The sequence below is a fragment of the Mobula hypostoma genome, chromosome 22 (assembly GCF_963921235.1).
Source record: "Mobula hypostoma chromosome 22, sMobHyp1.1, whole genome shotgun sequence".
Lineage (NCBI taxonomy): Eukaryota > Metazoa > Chordata > Chondrichthyes > Myliobatiformes > Myliobatidae > Mobula > Mobula hypostoma.
Genome location: NC_086118.1, coordinates 52275003 through 52297418, shown reverse-complemented (window position 1 = coordinate 52297418; position 22416 = coordinate 52275003). Strand labels below are relative to the sequence as shown.

The 22416-nt window shown below is 43.0% G+C and overlaps 1 protein-coding gene across 1 annotated transcript in view; it reads left to right on the top strand.

Moving 5' to 3' along the window:
- Window positions 1-22416, top strand: part of p4hb (prolyl 4-hydroxylase, beta polypeptide) — a 36410-nt gene that overhangs the window by 8358 nt on the left and 5636 nt on the right. The window contains exons 2-8 of the mRNA XM_063030591.1: window positions 3218-3424; window positions 7058-7191; window positions 10373-10510; window positions 16498-16602; window positions 18001-18126; window positions 19061-19261; window positions 22089-22209. Coding sequence (XP_062886661.1) covers window positions 3218-3424; window positions 7058-7191; window positions 10373-10510; window positions 16498-16602; window positions 18001-18126; window positions 19061-19261; window positions 22089-22209 — 1032 coding nt within the window. The remainder of the gene's footprint in view (window positions 1-3217; window positions 3425-7057; window positions 7192-10372; window positions 10511-16497; window positions 16603-18000; window positions 18127-19060; window positions 19262-22088; window positions 22210-22416) is intronic.

The window sequence follows — 22416 nt, the reverse complement described above, 5'->3', positions numbered from 1 at the left end:
TAAATGGACATCCCTTTATTCTGATGGAACTTCCTCTCCATATCCATTATATCCAGGCCTTTTGATATTTCAGGTTGGAATCGGGAATGCACTGGAGTCTCCACTGTCCTAAAGAAGATATTGGTCGTGCATCACATCATCCCTTGTAACCGTGCAAGACTGTGACTTGTTTTGCTGAGGTGACTGAAGCTCCTGGGGCCAACGCACTTCATCTTATGGCACTTATTAGGAATGGCTAGATTCACCAGCTTTGGCACGTAAAATAAAGATGTCATGTGGCCCAGAATAATGAGCACCGTACAGTACCTTACTGCTATTTCTCTAGTTGTCTTTGTTTCTGTAGTTAATAATGCTCTTGCAGCTTTTAAAGTTTCTGTTCAGATATTTGCATTACCTAGGCCTTGAGGCCTTGTTTCCCAAGTCTGAGTAGATTGAAAACCTGTCCCCTGACAAGTTATTGTTTTCAGCGATGATAATTGCTTGTCAGTTTCTTTAGTTCAGTGATTAAATGGGTAGTTTTACTGTTCAGATATTGTTTCTGTGGTGATTTGGCTAAATTTGAGTAAGGCTCATAGTAAGGGCACTATTAATTAGTCTTGGAGTTATCTAGTGTTCTGCATACAGCTGTCCATTAAGATGAATGTGATTTTTTTTCTCTAAGGTTGCTGAAGGTGAGTTTCTTGATTTTAAAAATAAATTAGTAGTGTGAGGGTGGGGGATTTTGGGGAGAGGCAGCTTTGCTACCAGCTGTTTTTGTGAAGGTAAAAGTTCTAAGTTGGTCTGTTCTGATATAGTGTCATTTTATGGTTGCAGTTGACAGTGCCAGTTTCTCAGAACCCTTTGTTAGTTCCTGTCATCTACAGAGCACTGTTTCAAAAGATAATTCCAAGTTTATTTGTCATTCACCCATGCATGAATACAGCTGAACAAGTGTTACTCCAGGGGCCAAGGTACAAAGTACAGTACTAACAGTCAGACGCAGCACAAGGCATGTATATTATATATAAGATGGCAGTAAAATAGTCACACAAAAAAAATTTCCAAGTCCCTGAGTCCAGAAATGTTGCAGCAGTCTGCATTTGCTTGTCTTCTGAGCAAACTCTGGAGGGCAGCATGGGCACCATGTGGAGCCAACTCCACTTCCTGGCCGGCTGCAAGTAGGCAACACCATGGCTTGAGGCTTAGTCTTCTGCCAGCGAACACCAAATGCCAGCATGGGTGCCATGCCACACAGCCTGGCACTGATTCCAACACCTTTCTCCTGGACTGCTGCAAATAGGCGACACTGGCCTAGTCCTCACTACAACTGAGTCCACACAGGCTCCCTGATGTCAGATCCACCTATAAACCAGCCAAGTGCCTCATTAATCCCTTAACTATTCTTGTATATTGTATGGTGGTGTAATTTCCTTGGCAGTTCTCCGTCTGGCACAGACTTGTTTGTAAAGGATTACTTCGTATTAAAATGATACTCTGGTTGGTAAGAGGATATACTGTTAGGATGAATGGCTGCAGGTGTCTCGGCATTAGGAACTATTTGTGTTTTGGGTTGTGTAGCATTTTGATACCGTACGGCAGCTGATTGCGTTGAGCTGAATTTGAAGGAATCCAGTAACAAGTTTTGACACATTGTGAAATTTGCTGTCGCACATGTATAAATACTGTAGGTTACAAGTATATGTAAAATAAGTTGTGCAAAAGGGAACAAAATGAGGTTGCGTTCATGGACCATTCAGAAATCTGATGGTGGAAGGGAAGAAGCTGTGCCTAAATGCCTGTACTGTACCTCGATGAGAAGAGGGATGTATTGGGTGGTGAGGGTCCGTAATGACAGATGCCAGCAACTTGAGACACCACCTTTTGAAGTTGTCCTTGATGGTGTGGAGGTCAGTTTAGTACCTGTTATGGTGCTGGATAAGTTTACAACCCTGTACAGCTTTCTGATCCTGTGCTTTGGCCCCTCTATAGCAGGCAGTGATGCAACCAGTGGGAACACTGTCCACAGTTGGGAAGCATCAGCACACAGGGTAATACTGGGCTAGGTGGTTCAATTGCATATGCTAGAAATCTGAAATAAAACCTTGCACACTATATTGATCGAGGAAGAGAACCAGTTAATATTTCAGATGAACTACTGTGTACTTGTTCTTTCGGAAACATAGCTCAAGGACATCAGTCCTCAGGACATGCCACCCAGGGGCTTGTGTTAAGGAGATGTGACTTTGCTGGAAAACCTCAGTGAATTTCGAGGAATTTAAGCTTGTACCACATTCATTGTACTCGTGATAGATCCTTTCCTTTCATAACAAAAGAATGTTTTTGCTGTAAGGATACAAGTGCTTGGCCCCTCTGTGCCAAACTTTGTGCTGTTCCATGTTATTGCATGGTGGCACAGTCCAGTTTGCTAAAAGCCTTAACTTGAGCTGAATTTGTCTACTGTGCTGTCCTGAGTTCAGCAACATTGCTGCACTGTTTCAGTGAAATCTTTCTAAAAATTAATTGCTATAATCTGGATGATATTCTGGACTCTGCAGATGCTGGGAATCTTGAGGATATCTCAATTGCTGGAGGAACTCAGCTTGTTAGGTAGCATCTATGCAGGGGAGTAAACGTTCATTGTTGCTCTGCTCTTGAATGTCCAGAATATTTGTAGGCTTTCATGAATATTTTAATTTGGGTATGGGATCTTGCACTGAGTGTGGTGAGGTGTACCAATGGTGCGTGTAATTTAATGATTGCTTGATATTCGGCCCCCAATTCAGCGGATTATTGGCACCCAATTGCCCACCACTGAGAACATCTACCATAAACGCTGCCTGGGCAGGGCGAAAAGCATTATCAAGAATGCATCTCACCCTAACCATGGACTTTTTACTCTCCTCCCATCCGGTAGGCGCTACAGGAGCCTCTGCTCCCGCACCAGCAGGCACAGGAAGAGCTTTTTCCTGAGGCTGTGACCCTGCTGAACCTCACATCACAGCGCTAAGCAGTATTGCACCCATATTGTACTGTCTCAGTACTTTTATATTTGTGTGCTGTAGCACTTTTATTTGCAGTTAATTTGTAAATAACGCTATTCTTTGTATTTCTGGTCAGATGCTAACTGCATTTCATTGGCTTTGTATCTGTACTCTGCACCATGACAGTAAAGTTGAATCTAATCTATTAGTCTGTGACCTGAATTATAACCTGGCACTTTGGCTGCTTCTCCCCCCAGATGCTCCCTGGTGTGGTCACTGCAAAGCTCTCGCTCCAGAATACAGTAAAGCTGCAGCAAAGCTGAAGGAAGAGGGTTCCGACATTAGGTTGGCAAAAGTAGATGCCACTGAAGAATCTGAGCTAGCGCATACATTTCTCGTCAGGGGATACCCGACCATAAAGTTTTTTAAAAATGGAGATAAGAAAAACCCAAAGGACTATGCAGGTAAGGCAAATGTGTTCTAATGTGGTAAATATTTTGCGGGCTATAATTTAAATAAAAATATTATTTGAATTAATCATCCATTGGATTCATTTCATTTAGAGTTGTTCTATTTCCCTTGGAATTAACATTTAATAGGTAGTGGGAGTTTATCCCCGCGATCTCGCACCAAAGCAGGCTGTGACAACCTTAAGGAACCATGCCCAATCTAGTGTCATCACACAAGAGGTTCTGCAGAATCTTAAATTGGCACATACAAAATATTGGAAGGACCCCTTGGCAAGTCGGGCAGCGTCTGTGGAGGAGAATGAACATTAATGTTTTGGGCAAAAGTCTTCATTAGGGATCACCTTTTTTAATTTTGCAATTTGAGCAGAATTAGACCACAAGACATAAGAATTAGACCATTCTCTGCCATTCCATCATGACTTATTTATTATCCCCCCTCAACCCCACTCTCCTGCCTTCTCCCCATAACCTTTCATGCCCTGATTAATCAAGAACCTATCAACCTCTGCTTTAAATATACTCAATGACTTGGCTTGCACAGTTGTCCATAGCAATGAATCCAACTGATTCACCACCATCTGGCTAAAGAAACTGCCCTATCTGATCTAAATGGATGTCCCTCAATTCTGAGCCTGTGCCCTCTGGTCCTAGAGACTACCCTACATCCCCTCCACATTCACTCGATCTAGGCCTTTCAGTATTCGATAGATTTCAATGAGATCTCCCCTCGTTTTCTAAGGGGCCCAAAAATGTGCTCAATACTCCCGAGTGTGGCCTGACTAATTGTAGGCTATACTTGGTCTTCATCTGTCTTGCATTGTTTTAATTTTGATCTGTAAAGTCAAGTGTGCAGCTCCATGGCATATTTGAAAACCATCTGCTGGCCATTAACCACCTTGATTCTGGTACTTGTCTATGTACTAGGACAATTTAGTGACCCATTGACTAGCAAATTGTCAGGCTATGGGAGGAACCCAGAGCATCTGAGAGATCAGGATTGAATGCAGGTTGCTAGAGCTGAGGCAGCAGTGATACCATCTCTGCCACTGGTGTCCCAAAATGTCTGGTCCTTTATTGATCTTAAACTGTTTGTACCTTCTGCAAAATGTCCTCTTCTAAAGACCGGTTTTATTAGTCACACATTCATGAAATATTCAGTGAAATGTGTATTTGTCGTCAACCAATGTGGTGTGAGGTTGTGCTGGGGCAGACCACAAGTGTCACCGTGCTCCTGACGCCGTGACTCACTAACCCTAATCGTACATCTTTGGAATGTGGGAGGAAACAGGAGCACCTGGATAAACCTACACAGTCACGGAGAATGACAGTGACTAAATCACGATTGGTGATTGCTGTCACAGTAGCTGCTATCCGATTATAGAGTGTATAGCAGATTGCCTGATTTGCCTTCCCCAGATGCTTTGTACCTTCTGTAATTCTCATACTGGCAGAATTGACTTCCCAAATCCTGATCTCCAAGGATGTGGGCCACAGCTTGTGTGAGTAACACCTGCAAGTTGCCCTTCAAATTACATGATGTTTTGACCTGGAAATGTGTGGTTTTGTTCATTACCAGGAGTAAATTAGAGCTTGCCCCTTTGACACAATAAGTTGCTCTCTGACTCCTAATTACCACAAAATCCAACTATTAGTTGCACCTTGACCCATGCTGGATAATTCACTGAGCTATTTCTGACTGAGTTGCTCTGTCACTTGCCTCTTCATTAATCCTCTGATCACATTGGAGCTGCTTTTCACTCTGCAAGCTGCTGTTGAGAGGGCAAGATTTGAGTATCATTGTCTTTGTGTGGCTGTTCTATTGAAAACTTCATCCCCAAAGTCAGACCAAATCCTTGCACTATGCATTTACTGTGTACTTTCATTTGGGGTATGTGTCTGTTTTGTACTGCGATGTCTGGGGCATCCTGCAATTGTCACCACGCATTCCAGTGCCGACATAGCATACCCGCAACGTTCAGCACATCTTAACTGGCACTGCTGTTCCTGGCCAATCCCCAGCTGTTTGCTGAGCCCCAGAGGGTATACAGCCTGGTTTTGAGTGGGGGGTGTGTTGCCTTCCTGTGACTCGTCTCACCAGTTCAATGCTGGTAGCAGTGTGTGCACTGTGACTTGGATTGCCATCGCTCTGCTTGGCCATCGAAAGCTCAGCCTTTTCCCAATTAGTTCCTGAAATCCAAGTTCCCCCCTCAAAGCAGCAGCTAGATGAACCTTAAACCCCAATTTATAGGTGAGCTATTTTTAAGCCAACCTTTTACTTTGGTGTTAAACAGTTAATGATCTGGTTAGGAGCCACAGAGCCTGTTGCTGTGCCTTCAGGAATCTAGCTCAGGGGAATTGTTCTATTTAATGATTACTGTCTGGGAATAGACTGCTATTGGCAGAGGTATGAGGCTGGTGGTTTTAACAGAAGATGTCACGACATATTTCTGTGACAGATACACCATTCAATGATGAGAGCAGAGGTGACTTTCTGGGGAGTCATGAATTTTGCTGCTGTGGTTATAATTTGAGATTGAATTTGGAAGTTAACAGTTCGCACTTTTTCACCAGCATCCCAGCCACAATGATTAAAAGTCTGGTGTTTGTAGACAATTTACGCTGAAGTAGAATTTGCAGTGCTAACAAGATGGTGCTTGTGCTCTGTAGCAGCCTCCCTTTAGTCTACCCCGATAGGCATATTCTTGTTAATCACCATTTCATAGCAGATTTTAATAAGCAGCAGTGGAAGATCAGAGGTATTTCATGTCTCAGAAATATTACAATAGATTCTGGCATCTTTTCACTTCAATCGGTGCTGTAATACACAGACTGCTCTAGTTTCAGCCCCAAACACCAAACTGCTTTGGGCAGCACTGTGGAAGGAAAATAGTTGATGTTTTGGGTGGAAACCCTTCATGTGGACTGGAGATGGTGGGGAGGTAGACAGTGTATAGAAGTGATGGGGAAGGGTTGAAGAAGAGCCGGCAACTGATTGATCCAGGTGAAGAGGAATAATAGAGAACAGTGTAGAATTGGTGATAATTGTAACAACCTTGGCTTCACTGTGCTATTCTTATTGGATGTTAGCTTTATTTGTCAAGTACATTAAAACATGCATCAAAATGCGACATTTCTGTCACCGACCAGCAGTCCGAGGCTGTGCTGGGGGCGGCACATGAGTGTCGCCATGCTTGTAATTTATTAACCCTAGTGTGTTTATAGAATGTGGGGGAAAACGAGAGTAGCTGGGAAAATAAACCCATGTGGATATGGGAAGTGTGTGTAGATTCTTTAGACAGTGGCAAGAATTGAATTGATCACCAGCACTCTGTAAAAGGTTCTACGCTACCATTCTGCCTATAGTCTAGTACTATCCTGGCTTGTCCCATGTTGAACATAATATTGGATTCAGTCACTTGGTTAGCAAGGAAACCACAACCTGTTTTAAAGCAAAAATTGAGAGCAGTAAATAGAAACCAGAATAGTTAATCTTGCCTATTGAGTATGCTCTCCCATTCATTAATATCACTCATTCCTTAGTATTTTCCTGCAGTATCCCTGCTTCCCTTGATTCTCAATATCCAAAAACATCTTGATCTATGTTCTAACTGAACATTTCCCTCTCAGCTGGAAGACAGCATGAAGATATTGTGAACTGGCTGAAGAAACGCACTGGACCTGCAGCTGACACCATCACTGAGGCAGATGCTGCTGACAAGCTGGTGGACTCCTCTGACGTGGTTGTCATAGGGTTTTTCAAGGTACTAATTATTGCTTCAAGATGTGTGAAACATGGACAAGCTAATGCAGCTCTGCCACAGGAGCACTAAATAATCCGGGTAAGGGAGCTATACTGTTACTAGCTACCTGTCTGTACTGTACAGCAGACCCGGTCGGTGTATGTTAACCTGCCGTGTTGAGTAGTTTCTTTAGAAACTGCAAATTACATTTTGTACTTTGCTGTTTTTTATTTGGGGCTGAATACTGTCTGTGGGGCGAATGGACTGCTGGGTATACTGAACTCAGCAGGGTGAACTGCTATTTACCATCGAGAATTGTGTAGAATTGGACTGGTATTGTTTCCATTTTGTCAATGTTTCTAATCTTGCCATTTGAAGCCTTAGAGGTAGAATACAATGAGCCATAGACCAGTATAGCACAGCTACAGGTCCTTCAGCCCATCAAGTCTATGCTGACCACAGTGCCCAATTTCCTGCATTTGGCCCATATTCCTCTAAAACCCACCCCTCTGTACCTGGTCATGTTTTTCTTAAATGGTGCTATTGTACCTGGCTCAGCTACTTCTGGCAGCTCATTCTGCACTCACCACCTGAGTGGAAAATGTTACCACTTGTTGCTCTTAAATCTTTTTGCTTGCCCTAAATCGACTCTATCCTGGGGGTGGGAAGGAGGGTGAAGACTGTTACCGTCCACCCTAAGCCTATCATAACTTAAACATTTCTATAAGGTTGTCCCTCTTTCTCCTATGTTTCAAGGAATGAAGTCCCTAGCCTGGCTAAATTCTCCTTGTGACTCGGGCCCTGTAGTCTGCCAACATCCTAAAATCTTCTGCACTTTCACCTTTTGATAAAGGTTTGAACATCATTCGTGACAAGCGGGAATGGTTTTTTGATATTTTTACCACTTTGCCAAAATTCCCTTTGGAATAGTTTGCAATTGGCTTCCAATTAGAATGTTCAGCAAACTGATCTGAGTCTTCCTTTTTTAAAAAAAAACGATGTCCCAGTTGGCTGCTTGATTTCTGTGCATGATGGGAACTAGGCATCATTCCTACAGGTAATGAGTGTGATACGGATTCTGATTGAGGACACACGCATTAATCCCAAAGCTTGCTGTGCTGCTGGGTTTGAAATGTAGGTGGGCAATTGTTGTCCTTGGTAGGAAAGTTGGTAATTATTGGATCTTCACAGGTTTATTTGGAGAAACAGCACGGAATGGAGTCTTTCAGCCCAATGAGTTACACTGCCCAGCAACCCACCTATTTAACACTGGTCTAGTTACAGAATAATTTGACCATAATCGTAATGCCTTTGGACTGCAGAAGGAAACCGGAGCACCCGGAGGAAACCCATGCATTCACAGGGAGAACGTACAAACTCCTTACAGATGGTGCCAGAATTGAATTCTGAATGCCCTGACCTGTAATAGTGTCGAGCTACTGTGGGCTTGTGGTTTGAGATCAGATTTTCTCTAGCAAAGAGTCCAGTGAGGCAGGCCCAATGGAGTCTGACTGATTAAATTGGATCCCTTGGCTCTTTTATCGTAAACTTCCCAAAAAAAATTAGTCCACAATGCAGTCCTCATGACCATGTTCTCCCTTTGTTTTCTGATGACCTCCGGAGTTCATTCTTCCTCTCGGGATTGTGTGTGGTGGAAGTAGCATCTCCTACATTAGCCTGTGGACTGAGTGGGCTGAAGGACTTGTTTATCTGTACATAACTGACCTGGTTAGAATATGTTGGCTTCTGCTTGTCAGCAAATTAGAAATTGGCTTGGTGCTCTGGGTTTCTGCATTAATGTATCCTGGGTGTCAACGTCTCATTGGATCTATTTTGAGGCCCAAGGTGTTGATGCAATCATGGTGAGGGCACACAAGTTGGCTCTGCTTAAGAGTTTGAGTTTTGGTATGCCACCAAAGACTTGCAGATCTATGGTATAGAGCCTTTTGACTAGTGTCATAACCTGGCCACAATCAGTGCACACGATAATAAGATTATAGACTTGGCCAGTTGTCAGGTGCACAGCTTTCCCCCACTATTGACATCTTCAAGAAGAGCTGCTTCAAGAATACGGCATCCATCATTAAGGATGCTCACCATCTGGAACATCCTCTATATCACCATCATGAAGAAGAAAGTATAGGAGACTGAAGGTCCAAACTCAACAGTACAGGAGGGCTTTTCTGACATCAGATTTAGTCCAACACACATGTCCCATCTAGAACATGTATAAAAAGTGCTGCATTCACTGAACATTCCCCTTGTCAAGAACTCCTCCCATCTGTCCCAGAATCACTTTGGACTGTGGTATCTCCAGCTGTCAGGCAGAAGGTACAACAATATAAAAACAAGGGCTGTTAGGGTGGCTAATGGCTTCTTGCCCAAGCTGTGAGACTTCTGAATGCCTGCTACACATTTGACCATACCTATAGTTAATTGTCATTCAACCAGGCACATGTATAAGGCCAAATGAAAATGTTCTTCCGGGGCCAAGGTGCAAAACAATGCCGACAACTACATACAGCTCAACACATAGCACATAATTAAGATAATAGAAATAAAGGTTACAAAAACAGTCCAAGTCTCTGAGTGAAATGGCCTGAAGATTGGTGAATGGGATGTTGTCCTGAAGCCGCATTTCTGCAAGAACAAGTACGTAGCAGTTCCTGTAGACAAATACAATCCAGTTGTCTACTGAACGAACACTGGAGAGCAGCACTGGGAGGTGCTAGCCCCAGCCCGGTACAGATTCTAGTCTGCTGCACTTCTCTCTCCCCTGCCACTAGTTGTCTTGTACTGTACTACTGCTGCAAAACAAATTAATCATGTGTCAGTGAAAATAAACCTGATTCTGGAGTAAATTTCTGTCTGTTGCAGAAACGACTTCTGTTATTTTTCTGAGATTGCTGTTGTATTCATGCTTGCAATTTGCTTTCGGCTCTGACTATTGTGTGAACAGCTGTAACCGTGTGGGTGTGTAATTGTTCTCAGCTAGATGGTGGCAGTGCTAATTGAAGTTTGCATTGGCAGACTGATTTTACTCAAACCTGTTAAAAGCGCAGTCTGTTTAATGTGACTCCTGGCTACTGCTGTAGAATGTGAAACCATTCCCTTCTCACTTTAATTGGAACAAACTTATTCTGTACCAGTTGTATGATTTGTGTAGGGTGTAATTGTCTGACAAAGCCATCTCTTTTTGCAGGATTTGGAAGGGAATGATGCCAAAACATTTCTTCAGGCTGCAGAGGCCATTGACGAGGTGCCGCTTGGAATCACTTCCAGTGCTGACATCTTTACCAAGTATGATATGAAGGACGATGGAGTTATCCTTTTCAAGAAGGTAAAAGGCATTTGATCAAATGGGGTGGGGCTGTAGCTTTAGTTTTGACTTGGCTTGTATCCAAGTTGGTTTCTGTTGGCAGCTTTGAATCCTGAATATTTTGAACCCAGTTTATTTTTATTTTAGAGATGCAGCATGGTAACTGGCCCTTCTGGCCCAATGAGTCTGCATTACCAATTACACCCATGTGACCAGTTAATCTATTGACTAATCAGCTAATCACTCTTAACTGCCTCCAACAGATTTAAGAACATTAAAATTACCTTGTCACACATACACCAAAACATTAAAATGGTCAGTGAAATGCATTCTTTGTGTCAATGACCAGCACAGTCCAAGGATGTGCTTGAGGCTGTCAACAAGTGTTGCTATGTGTCCGGTGGCAACATAGCATGCCCACAACTCACTAACCCTAACCATACAACTTTGGCATGTGGGAGGAAACCAAGGTCATGGGGGAACATGCAAACTCCTTAGAGACAGTGGTGGGAATTGAACCGGTGGTCGCTAGTGCTGTAATAACGTTACTGCACCGCCCAGTTCACTCTGACCTGATTGCCACTAGTTGGCGGTAAGGGGGGGGGGGATGGAATGGCATTTTGCAGCTTAAGACAATCAGTAGTATTCAGGTTTGCCAAACCAAACTATTCAGCTGAAAATGCATATTAGGGATTCTTTAGTGGGAATTTTTATGCCAAAATGTCACTGTGCCCCATCGGTCCAAATACACTTCTAAGCTGATGTTTTTGAATTCTAAATCTATGAACTGGTGGCAATTTCTTACGGCTTGGTAACTGGCCATTGAAGCAGAATTGGTATTACTGTACTTTGAGATTCCTTTATCAGAATATGGGATTTAGCAATAGTGAGAATTACGCCAAACACTTCACAGATATGCTGGTAGTCCATTATAGAAGGATTTGGAGCAAAGGTATATGTCAGGAATGAGACAATTACATGACAGGAGGTAATGTGACCTCCCTTCTCTAACTTTTACTGGAATAGGTTGAAGCAGGTTGAGGTGCATTCCTCAAATCAGCATTGGAAGCAAATATCCTTCCCAAGTGTTTTCACTAATTTTGAAGTCCATGCCTTTACTGACAGTGCAGTGGGTGAAAGGGTGATTATAGAAGTCCATGCTTACTCTTAATTTCTTGATGTAGCATATTTACATTTACTGGCCTGATCACTGGATTAGGACTAAACACACTTGAAGTATGAATAATTCAGAACTTTTGGTTCATTCTTTGAAATGAACTAATGTTTGGAATGTGACCTAGAAGCCAAGATAACTTGGTCATAAGCCCGTCCGATCCCTCCCAGCGAAGATGCTGAATACAATGTGCAGTTACGAATGTGGGATTTGGTTGGAAGCAGTGACCAGCAGATGGCAGTAACTAAACACTGAGCTGACTGATGGCAGTGAGGAAATGACAAACAAGGTTTCCATTGCTGGTATCCCACCCCTTCCCGTGTTTTTGATTGGAGCAAAGTAAAAGAGTCTTTAGAAACGTCATATTTGCATGCTAGTGCACTTTTTAAACTGCTCAGCTTTTAAACCCATCACTTGTTCGAAGTTCTGAATGTCATGGCCCTTTCAAACTTTATGCATTTCACAGTGATGTCATCATGATTGGATAGTAGATAATATTTAACTATCAGTGATACAAATTTCTGAAATTTTCTCCAAAAATGCAATGGTACATGGTTCTGTGCATATAGGTCTCATTTACTCCTACTGCATGAACACGTCACTGTTCTAGGTGGCCCTGTGATTGTAGGGGGAAGCATGCAAGATCCTCAGTACAGAAACCCATGGTACTATGCATTCTGCTGAGGTTAATCTTCTAATCCTGAGTGTCCTTGTGTGTATTCGGATCCCTTCTGTGCTGTTGAAATATTTTTGTGGCACGGTATCACAGCATTAATGCTGCTGCAGGACACTACCAGCATCCTGGGTTTAACCCCTGATGGTGCTCCATGGAGCTTGTCACTCCCTCCAAAGTACTTTGGTTTCCTCCCATGTTCCACTTACCTATTGATTAACTGCTGCAGAGTGTCCTCTAGGTTCAGGCTTGTTGTCATTCAGTTGTACATGTGCTACCAAGCAAAGCAACATTCCTCTGGACCGAGGTGCACAATGCAGTGTATATAACACACACACACACACACAACACAATATTATTACCGTAAATAAATTAACAAACAGTAAAGTTAACTTGCAACAAGTTTAAAAAGTAAACAGTATAGCACTAATGGTGCTTCATGCATGATGAGACCTGGGTGGTGACAGGGAGTTCAGTAGTCTTATGGCCCTGGGGGAGAAAGCTGTTCCCATCCTAACAGTCTGTATCCTAATCCTACAGTAGGGGGTCGAAAGAGATTCTGGGATGTATGGGAGTGATCGCTGAGAATGCCAAGGGCCCTGCATACAGTGCTCCTGAAACCTATCTGATCTCAGAGGTAGCTGGTGAAGCAAATTGATGAGCATGAGGGAATATAGTATTGGATTGAGGGTGGGTTCTATGCTTTGCGTTAACATAGACTTGATGGGGAAAGTGACCTCGAGTTTAAAAAAATGAGTAAGTATGGAACAAGTAATAATGGAAACATCAACTGTGGTGGTGCTGCTATAGTAGGCTCAGTTTTAAGATAAAGGCATTAATTTAAATTGGTTGGGTGGAGGAAATTTAAAAAAATTATATGTCTCTTTCTGAGTTTTGCTTATTTAAAAGAGTTCCTCAATTCAATATCAACGTTAGGTTACTTGTAAATTTAATAGTTGGGGCTGGCCACGTTTAACCTGTGGCATCTGCCTTTTTGTTGTCTCCTGATGAGATCTTTTCCGTGGGAGCTGAAATGGTTCTGGCTGGTGTGGCAAATTGAGCATCGACTAATACAGTTGCTGCTAATTGCAACTTGCTTCAGGGCAATTAGTGGTGAGCTTCCAGAGTGTATTGCTGTGTTCGTCTTCAATACAAACAGTGGCTGGGTAATGTAGTCCCAATCCCCTGCCTGCCCTCTGTTTTAGAACTTTCTGTCATAATCATGTTAATCACTTGCCAGTTGGCAGTATTGCAATAGCGTGGAAAGGAAGAAATGTGTATTGTGAAGTCAGTACCTATTCCCAGAGCTTTGAATCTGTTTGACTCTCTGATTTATCTCTAGGTATAAAAAATCTAGAACCTTCAGAACCAGTTTGATTGCTATGAACCCCACAGTGCAATCTGATGTAATGGAGTGCACAGCCATAATTTTGGGATTCGTCATTGTGCCGTGTTTTATTAGGCCATTTACAAAACTGCAGTGAAAACTTCAACTTGAGGCATGATGTAATCCTTTTGAAACAGTGTACCTACACCACTGTGGTTGTGCTACCTGTGGTTCACCGGGGTTTGTTTGCCAATCCAGCACTGGGTTTTGTCCTTGAGCCATTCCTGGGAAAAATAGCTGGAGTGCTTTACACATGCTAATTGCAGGACATGTGAAGGGCCAATGCTGAGTGTTTATTTTTAGAGCTCGAGTGGAGCTTGTGCTGTCTCAATCACTGGTGCTAAATCTAGTGGAGAATAATTGTGTGCCTCCTTATGGATTTTCACCTTTATTGTGGCTTGATGTCCTGCAGGGATGTGTTGATCTGCTTAACTGGGGAGCCTGAACCTACTTGAGTTCTGTAGTTAGAATGCTGTTAGTTTTTAATGGGTATAGTGTTTAGGTTCCATGAGTGATTAGACCACAGCCACTTTATTAGGTACAACTGCTCGTTAATGCAGATAGCTGATCAGCCAGTCATGTGGCATTTCAGTCCATAAAAGCATACAGATGTGGTCAAGGGGTTTAGTTGTTCAGACCAAAGATCAGAATTGGGGGGGGGGGGGGCGGGAATCTGACTTTGGTGTCAGGCTGGATGGTTTGAGTATCTCAAACTGCTGCTCCTAGTATTTTCATGTGCAACAGTCTCTAAAGTTAAGAGAACAGTGTGAATAACAAAATATACCCAGTGAGCTGCAGTCTGTGGGTGAAATTGCCTTGTTAGTGAGAGGTCAGAGCAAAATGGCGAGACTGGTTCAAACTGACATTGAGGTGACGGTAACCCGAATAACCATGCATTACAACACTGGTGTGTGGAAGAGCATCTCTGAATGCACAACATGTCAAACATTGAAGTGGATGGGCTGTAGTACCTGCGCCCAGTGGACACTGGGTATGGGAGTTGCCTCATAGTGGCTATTGAGTGTATATTGAATGAGGAGGTTACTTCCTTCATGGCATAATATACAAGCCTGAGAAAATGTACATCACTTTGTTTTTGCAGAAATCCCTTCAGTTTAAACTTGGGCTACTAGTAGCCATCGTGAATGTTCTGCACATTTGTATCTGGTTCAGGGTTCAAGCCTTTTGTCAATGCTGAAGTGTATGGTATGATCTGTAATTGCTCGCTCTTGTCCTGAAGCAGGATGTGTGAGAAGCCTGCAGAAGTGTTAGCACTTATTTGGGTCAGGGGTCCTCTCCCTCATTCCCCCACAACTTCTCACTACACCTACCCCAAGTAGAAGTAATTTGGAAAGATTCCTGAAGTGATCCCATGAGAGGCTTAGTAGCTCTAATTGTCAACAGCTGCGGGTTGTATTGTAATAAAGATGGTTAATAGTCTTCTCTCCCCACGGTCATGCTGATTTGTATGCTCCACCTGTCTCCTGTCCTTAATATGATCCTGTGGACACATCCTCTTGTGTTTATTTAGCTCTGATGTTGACCGTACCTACTTCTAGTAATCTCCACGTTGTTTCTCTATAATTCCCTGTAGGATTTATTAATAACCAACTTGTATTTGTCAGAGTTCTGACCTTGCCTGCAAGAACTTTGGTTGTTGGCTTTTGTGTGAAATCACTTGTGAATCCCTATTTCCTTTGAACTAGGAGGCCATCGTGCAGAGATGAGAGGAATTGGTATCTGGTTTCCCCTGTTATGAACAGTTTCAGTGCCTCCATATACTCCTGGGTAGTGATAACCTTGATCACTGGTGACTGGGAGAACTTGTATCTTAGTTACCAGTGACTGCATATTCACGTGCCGTACTTTGTGGGCAGGTTTAAAGTTGGTGTGTGTAATGGGTGTGGGATGCAGAGGAGGGGGAAGAAAGCAACAAATGTTGTACCAACTGCAGGTAGAATTTCAGCCTCCAGATTAAAATTTGGCTTTTTAAAGCCAGTAGGAATTTTGGTAATGCAAACTCCATTCTTAATCTTGAGATTTTCAGTTCTCTTGACCTAATATCCACACTGGAATTGGTGCTAGTATTTGCAGAAAGTAAGGTGGAGTTGGTATGGCAGTTTGCCTTTAAGTCCATGCCTGTTCCTTGTAAATCACTATGAATTGGTCTTGTTTGTTTAATTTAGAGTATTGAACAGGCCCTTCCAGCCTAATGAGCTGCGCCACCCAGCAACCCACCTATTTAACCCTAGTCTAATCACAGGACAATTTACAATGACCAGTCAACCTCCTAACCTGCACATTTTTTGGACTATGGACGGAAACCAGAGCACCTGGAGGAAACTCGTGGAGTTGCAGGGACAATGTACAAGCTCCCTATAGACCCTCCAGGATTGAACTCCAAGCTGCACCCCAAGCTGTACTAGTGTCGAGTTAACTGCTACGCTACAGTGATGGTTTTCTTCGAGCCCTGTAAATTATTCTAAAGCTTCTCATTCAGTTTGAGAACTCAGCTTCCACTGCATAAAGTTAGAGATTATTACACTGATATTTTGAACTGTGCTTTTTGCTTTTGCCTGTTTATTCAGTGGGGCATATTCAGTCTTTGGAAGCTGCTGTGTTTAACCTCTCTCAGATCTCTATTGCAAGGAGGTGACTGATCTCCAGTGTAGTTTTACAGCTGAAACCCCATCACTGAGGAAAACGACTGCTCTTTGAGTACATTGCCAGATGTTTAGGTGGGTGTTATTTAAATTGTTTTATTTCTCTTTCAGTTCGATGAAGGCCGTAATGTCTACAATGGAGAGGTTACTAAAGATGGTCTGGTGGAATTTATCAAAAGCAACCAGCTGCCTCTGGTTATTGAGTTCACTGAGCAGGTAGGCAGATGGACTGAACTTTTCTCAAACCATAATCCTGACACTGAGCTGAGCCATTAAAGACGGAATGAAGATGTTGTTTATTTATCACATTTACTTCAAAACACAGTGAGATGCGTGTTTGCATAACCAATGGATGTGCTGGTGCAGCTCACAAGTGATGCCACACATTCCGGTGTCTTGATAGATGCTGCTTTTTATCCAATATAAGTTTGTGGTTATAAGGGCACGGTTGTGTGAAGACTGATTCTAGCCATTGGGCCTTTTGGTATGTTAAAGGCAGGGGTGCAGTGATGACCTGGCTAAGTTAGAACTTTGTACCACTGATTCACTGGCATGGATTAACATGGCCACAACATAAGTATTCAACATCATGACTGAAGTGTGCTAAACATCTTCACCACCCTGTCTACCTGTTGCCACTTTCAAGGAACTCTAGTTGTGCTCACCACTGTCAGCATTTTCAGTCCAAATGTACATGTAGTCTTGTGTTTATAGTTGGCCTAAAAGCAATATCTATTAGACACTGGTTTGTGTGATGGCTCTGAATAGAAAGGGATGGGTACAATGTACAAGATATTTGGGCAGGTGTTCCCAATTTCTTCTATGTCATGGACCGATACCATCAAGCAAGGAGCCCATGGACCCCAGATTTAGAGGAATGTGGACTAAATGCAGGTAAATGGGACCAGCTCAGTAGGCAGCTTGGTTGGCATGACAAAGTTGGCTGAAGGGCCTGCCTTATGCTGAATAACCTGGTTTGCAAATGTCATTGACAGAAGGAGATCTTCCATTTACCTAGTGTAGAGTGCAAGTCTGGAACTTGGGACTATTAGATGGGCAGTAATTACTGTCATTGCCAGTGAGATCCACATCCCATGAACATTTGGTTTTATTTTTCCTTTGAAAGACTGAAATATTTGGAATATGTGCCTTCCTCAATGTCTCGAGCTCAGGGTTAAGTGGTTGCCTGTTTAGAAATGCGGACTCATACCGCACTGTTAAAATTGTTGCTTCTGGGCACCCTGAATGTTGAGTATTTGAAAGCTCAGATTGGTTGTCTTTGGAACACTTGAAATTTGTGTGGGAAAACAGGTAGTGGAGGGTTTCCTGTGGCCAGTGGATCAGTTCTTTCTGTATATTGGCCTTGCAGGAGCTGGTCTTTGGAGCACGTGAGTGTGTAAGATAGTATGACACAGTACAGGTCTCAATGTCGTGTCGACTGTTTAACCTATTCTAAGATCAATTTATTAATAGATACCTAATTAAATGAGGTTGAATTGGGTATATCCAGAATCTGCTGGTTCACAGGGGAACTGAAGTATGAGTGGTGGTTGACATGTTCCTGTGGGAAAATTTTTCAATACTGACTATAGACTGCTCTGGGTTCTTTTGCAGTCTGCCCCAAAGATCTTTGGTGGTGATATCAAAACCCACATGCTGCTGTTCGTCCCCAAGAGCTCGCCCACCTTTGAGGACAAACTGAGCAACTTCAAGAGTGCAGCAGGAAACTTCAAGGGGAATGTAAGTATGCCAGTGATCTTTGTCCAACTGGGAGAAAATCTACCAGTGCCTTAAGATGCCAGCCTTAAAGGAAGCTTTCAACGCATGGCTTCACATTTGGAACATGTACTCCAGTCAGATTTATTGTGTTTACTTATCTGGAGTCGGCATGAAGTTGTTGTTCACTCTGGTTCTGAGAGCCTGTTCTAAATGTTAGTGCATCTGGGTACAAGTGCCTGGGTACAAATTGTATTCCTACCATTTTGAGACACAAGTTTTGGTGAACAAGTGGAAATCTTAGTTGTACGGAGCATTATGGAAATTTTCAATTTGACTGTCAAATCCTATAGTTATAGAAACTGGGTTTTGTGTTAGATTTGTATTCCCTTGTTAAATGAATCAGGTATTTGAAGTTAGTCATATTATGATTTCGGTTTATGTTGGCCGGATAAATCTACAATGGTTATTCTTTAGAGTGTGCCAGCTTAAGAACGAGATGCCTTTTCATATCTGGGTTTGCACATAGTTTTGGGCTGTATTGAATGTCAGCAAATTTTGTCGGGTCCTGGTAGTCAGTGATTCTTGCATGGTGTAGAGGGGGGGTTCCCAACCTTTATGCCATGGACCCCAAGTTAGGGACATTTGGTGTAGGTGTGGATGTTCATGTGGTTTTAGTACAAATTTGAGTTGGCCTACAGTGGGAACATTGACCATTCAGACCCCAAACTTGGGCAGAAATGAATGTTTCAGGAAGAATAGATGGTTTACTGAAACCAATCAAGTAACATTAGACAGGCAAGGTATGGTTCTTGGATCAAAGAAGGTTGTGGGAAGTTTGGTGTATCCTAGTGGAGGTTTAGATGGGGAAGAGCATGGTGTACAATCACTGTCTTGAGCTGAAATGCAGTTTGTCCCTTCGGTCAATTGACTTTCTTCCCCTCACCTTTCCTGATAGGTTCTGTTCATCTACATTGACAGCGAAGTTGAAGACAACCAGAGGGTTCTGGAGTTCTTTGGCTTGAAGAAAGAGGAATGTCCTGCCATTCGCCTCATCACACTGGAGGAGGAAATGACCAAGTACAAGCCAGAGACAGAAGACATCACAGTGGAGAACGTCAAAAACTTCTGCAGCCAGTTCTTGGAAGGGAAGCTGAAGGTGAGGCCTTTCATCATTTGTAAAAAACTTCGTCTGCGTGAATCTGCAATGACAAATGTTTGCCCGAGTGTAAAGGGAAAGTTGATGGTGTAGAGCTTGGAGAAATTGAGGCTGCATGTCCTCGGGTGACCAACAACTGGCCTGCTGGACTTGTATCTTGGTGAGATCACGGATTCATTTATTTACACGTACATCGAAACATGCAGTGAATGTGATTTGCTTTAACCATCAACTTAAGGATGCGCCATATTCCAGTACCAACGTAGCATGCTTACCATGCTCGTCAGAACAACACAGAACACAAACAGCAAAATGGCAAAAAAAGCCTTTACTTCCCTCCATCCTTCCCACCCACACAAACACTCCTCTAACCCCAGGACAGGCAGAGACAGGCCTTCAATGGACTAGAACTTGCAGAGGTTGGCCGATCTCATTTAACTGCATGTTGCCCTTGGTTCTGTTACACATACATGTTGTTGGGCACCTCATTTCTGAGACATACAGATTCCAAGCAGTTTTAAATACCAGCATACTGACTTGATCAGGGGAGAACCTATATTTGTGCAAATGAGAAGGCAAAAAGTTCAGGATGGGTGCTAATAGATTGAAAATTGTGCGTATCCTAAAGCTGCATCTGTAACTAGGCATGGTTTCCTCCACGACTGGGGTGTCTCCCCACCCCCATTGTAGGAGTGGAGGAGCTGGTAGAATTGTCCTGTGCCAATCTGAATTGATGCCACAACACCTTTGCAGAAGGTACCAACTGTATTATGCACTTGGGATAATTTTGAACAGATATCAAATGACAGAAGTACAAAGGAAGCAGAGATTGAGATGGGCTGTACTGGATGGAAGTGTGCATCCACAGTATTGAGCTTAGATTAAGCAAATCAGTTTGAGGCCAGGGTAAAATTAGTTTTAAGATTGCAAAATGCAATTTTAAACTAAGTTTGCTTGATTTTTGTACACAGTGATGTTTACCTTGTGTTCCAACAGTTAGACATGTATTTGTGGTTCATGGGATGCAGGTTCCCTAAAATGAATACAAAACCTCAGATCACAGACTAGAGCTACAGGAAGAGTTCTAAGGCCACTGCCCTGAGGTCACCAGTTCTGTAAACCAGTTACAGTAAATGTGCACCAGTTGTTAATCTACAGTTAGCAGGTTTGAGTCAAAGGTCAAGGAGCAGATGTGGAATGAGCTCAAATCAGATTTAATATCAGTGGAACAAGCAACACACATCAAAGTTGCTGGTGAACGCAGCAGGCCAGGCAGCATCTATAGGAAGAGGTGCAGTCGACGTTTCAGGCCGAGACCCTTCGTCAGGACTAACTGAAGGAAGAGTGAGTAAGGGATTTGAAAGCTGGAGGGGGAGGGGGAGATGCAAAATGATAGGAGAAGACAGGAGGGGGAGGGATGGAGCCAAGAGCTGGACAGGTGATAGGCAGAAGGGGATACGAGAGGATCATGGGACAGGAGGTCCGGGAAGAAAGACGGGGGGGGGGGGGTTGACCCAGAGGATGGGCAAGAGGTATATTCAGAGGGACAGAGGGAGAAAAAGGAGAGTGAGAGAAAGAATGTGTGCATAAAAAAGAGTAACAGATGGGGTACGAGGGGGAGGTGGGGCCTAGCGGAAGTTAGAGAAGTCAATGTTCATGCCATCAGGTTGGAGGCTACCCAGACGGAATATAAGGTGTTGTTCCTCCAACCTGAGTGTGGCTTCATCTTTACAGTAGAGGAGGCCGTGGATAGACATGTCAGAATGGGAATGGGATGTGGAATTAAAATGTGTGGCCACTGGGAGATCCTGCTTTCTCTGGCAGACAGAGCATAGATGTTCAGCAAAGCGGTCTCCCAGTCTGCGTCGGGTCTCACCAATATATAAAAGGCCACATCGGGAGCAACTTTGATGTGTGTTGCTTGAATTTCCAGCATCTGCAGAATTCCTGTTGTTTGCGTTTAATATCAGTGGCATATGTTGTGAAATTTTTTGTGTTGTGGCAGCAGTACATAGCAATTTTTTGTGTGCCATACTCTGCCAGAGCCTCGGTGACCACTTTTCAAGTGGTTGTCTTGGAGGAAAGATTCTGTGAGTGGTCCCCCACATCCTTCTCGCAGCGCAGTTTTTTCTTTTACGAGGCCGAGTTGCGAGCTCGACACTCGACCCGGCACGGATAGAAAGCGTGCCTGGGAGCGGCCCGACTGGATTCGAACTCGGGAACCTTCGCTCTGGAGTCGGGCGCTGATGTCACTGTGCCACCAGCCAGCTACATAGCAATACAATAAAACAAATTACAGTAAGAAATGTATATTAAAAATGAATTAAGTAATGCAAAAAGAGGTAGTGTACATGGGTTTATTTTCCATTTACTAATCTGGTGAAGGGGAAGAAGCTGTTCCTAAAAGAAAACAATATTTTAGGCTCCTGTATCTCCTATATGGTAGTGATGAGATGAGTATTACCTGGTGGTGGGGATCCTTAGTGATGGAAGCAGCCTTTGAGATACTGCTTTGGAAGATGTCCTCTATGCTGGGGAGGCTAGTGCCCACGACGGAGCTGTCTGAGTTGGTTTCTACAACTTTTTCCGATCCTGTGCAACTGTGATGGTATTAGTGGAGGCAGATTCAGTTAGTGTTTAAAGTGCTAGGTAACTATCCAAGAGAATTTGCTTTGGTAAAAGATGGTGTGGAATTGAGGTTACCTCGACAGACTTGATGGGCCAAATCTGTTCTGTGACCTTTGAGATTCTGTTGCTTGTACATAAATTTGAATTTAATGTTTTGAAATGTCAAGTTAAAGATGCTAATTTTGCCTTTGATATTTAGCCTCATCTCATGAGCCAAGACATTCCTGAAGACTGGAACAAAGCACCTGTCAAGGTCCTTGTTGGCAAAAATTTTGAGGAAGTTGCCTTCGATGAAACAAAGGATGTTTTTGTTGAATTCTGTAAGTCTAAAAAAATTTGAGTTTTAAATTAAGTAATTTCTCTTGAGCTTTGAATCTTGCATTAAATGTAGCATTTAGTATAACACACTATTACAGCATTTGCAACCTGGGTTCAATTTTGCTGCTGTCTGTAAAGAACTTGTTTTCCCCTGACAATGTGGGTTTCCTGAGTGCCACCTTAATGTCTGGTGATTAGTGTAGGATTGT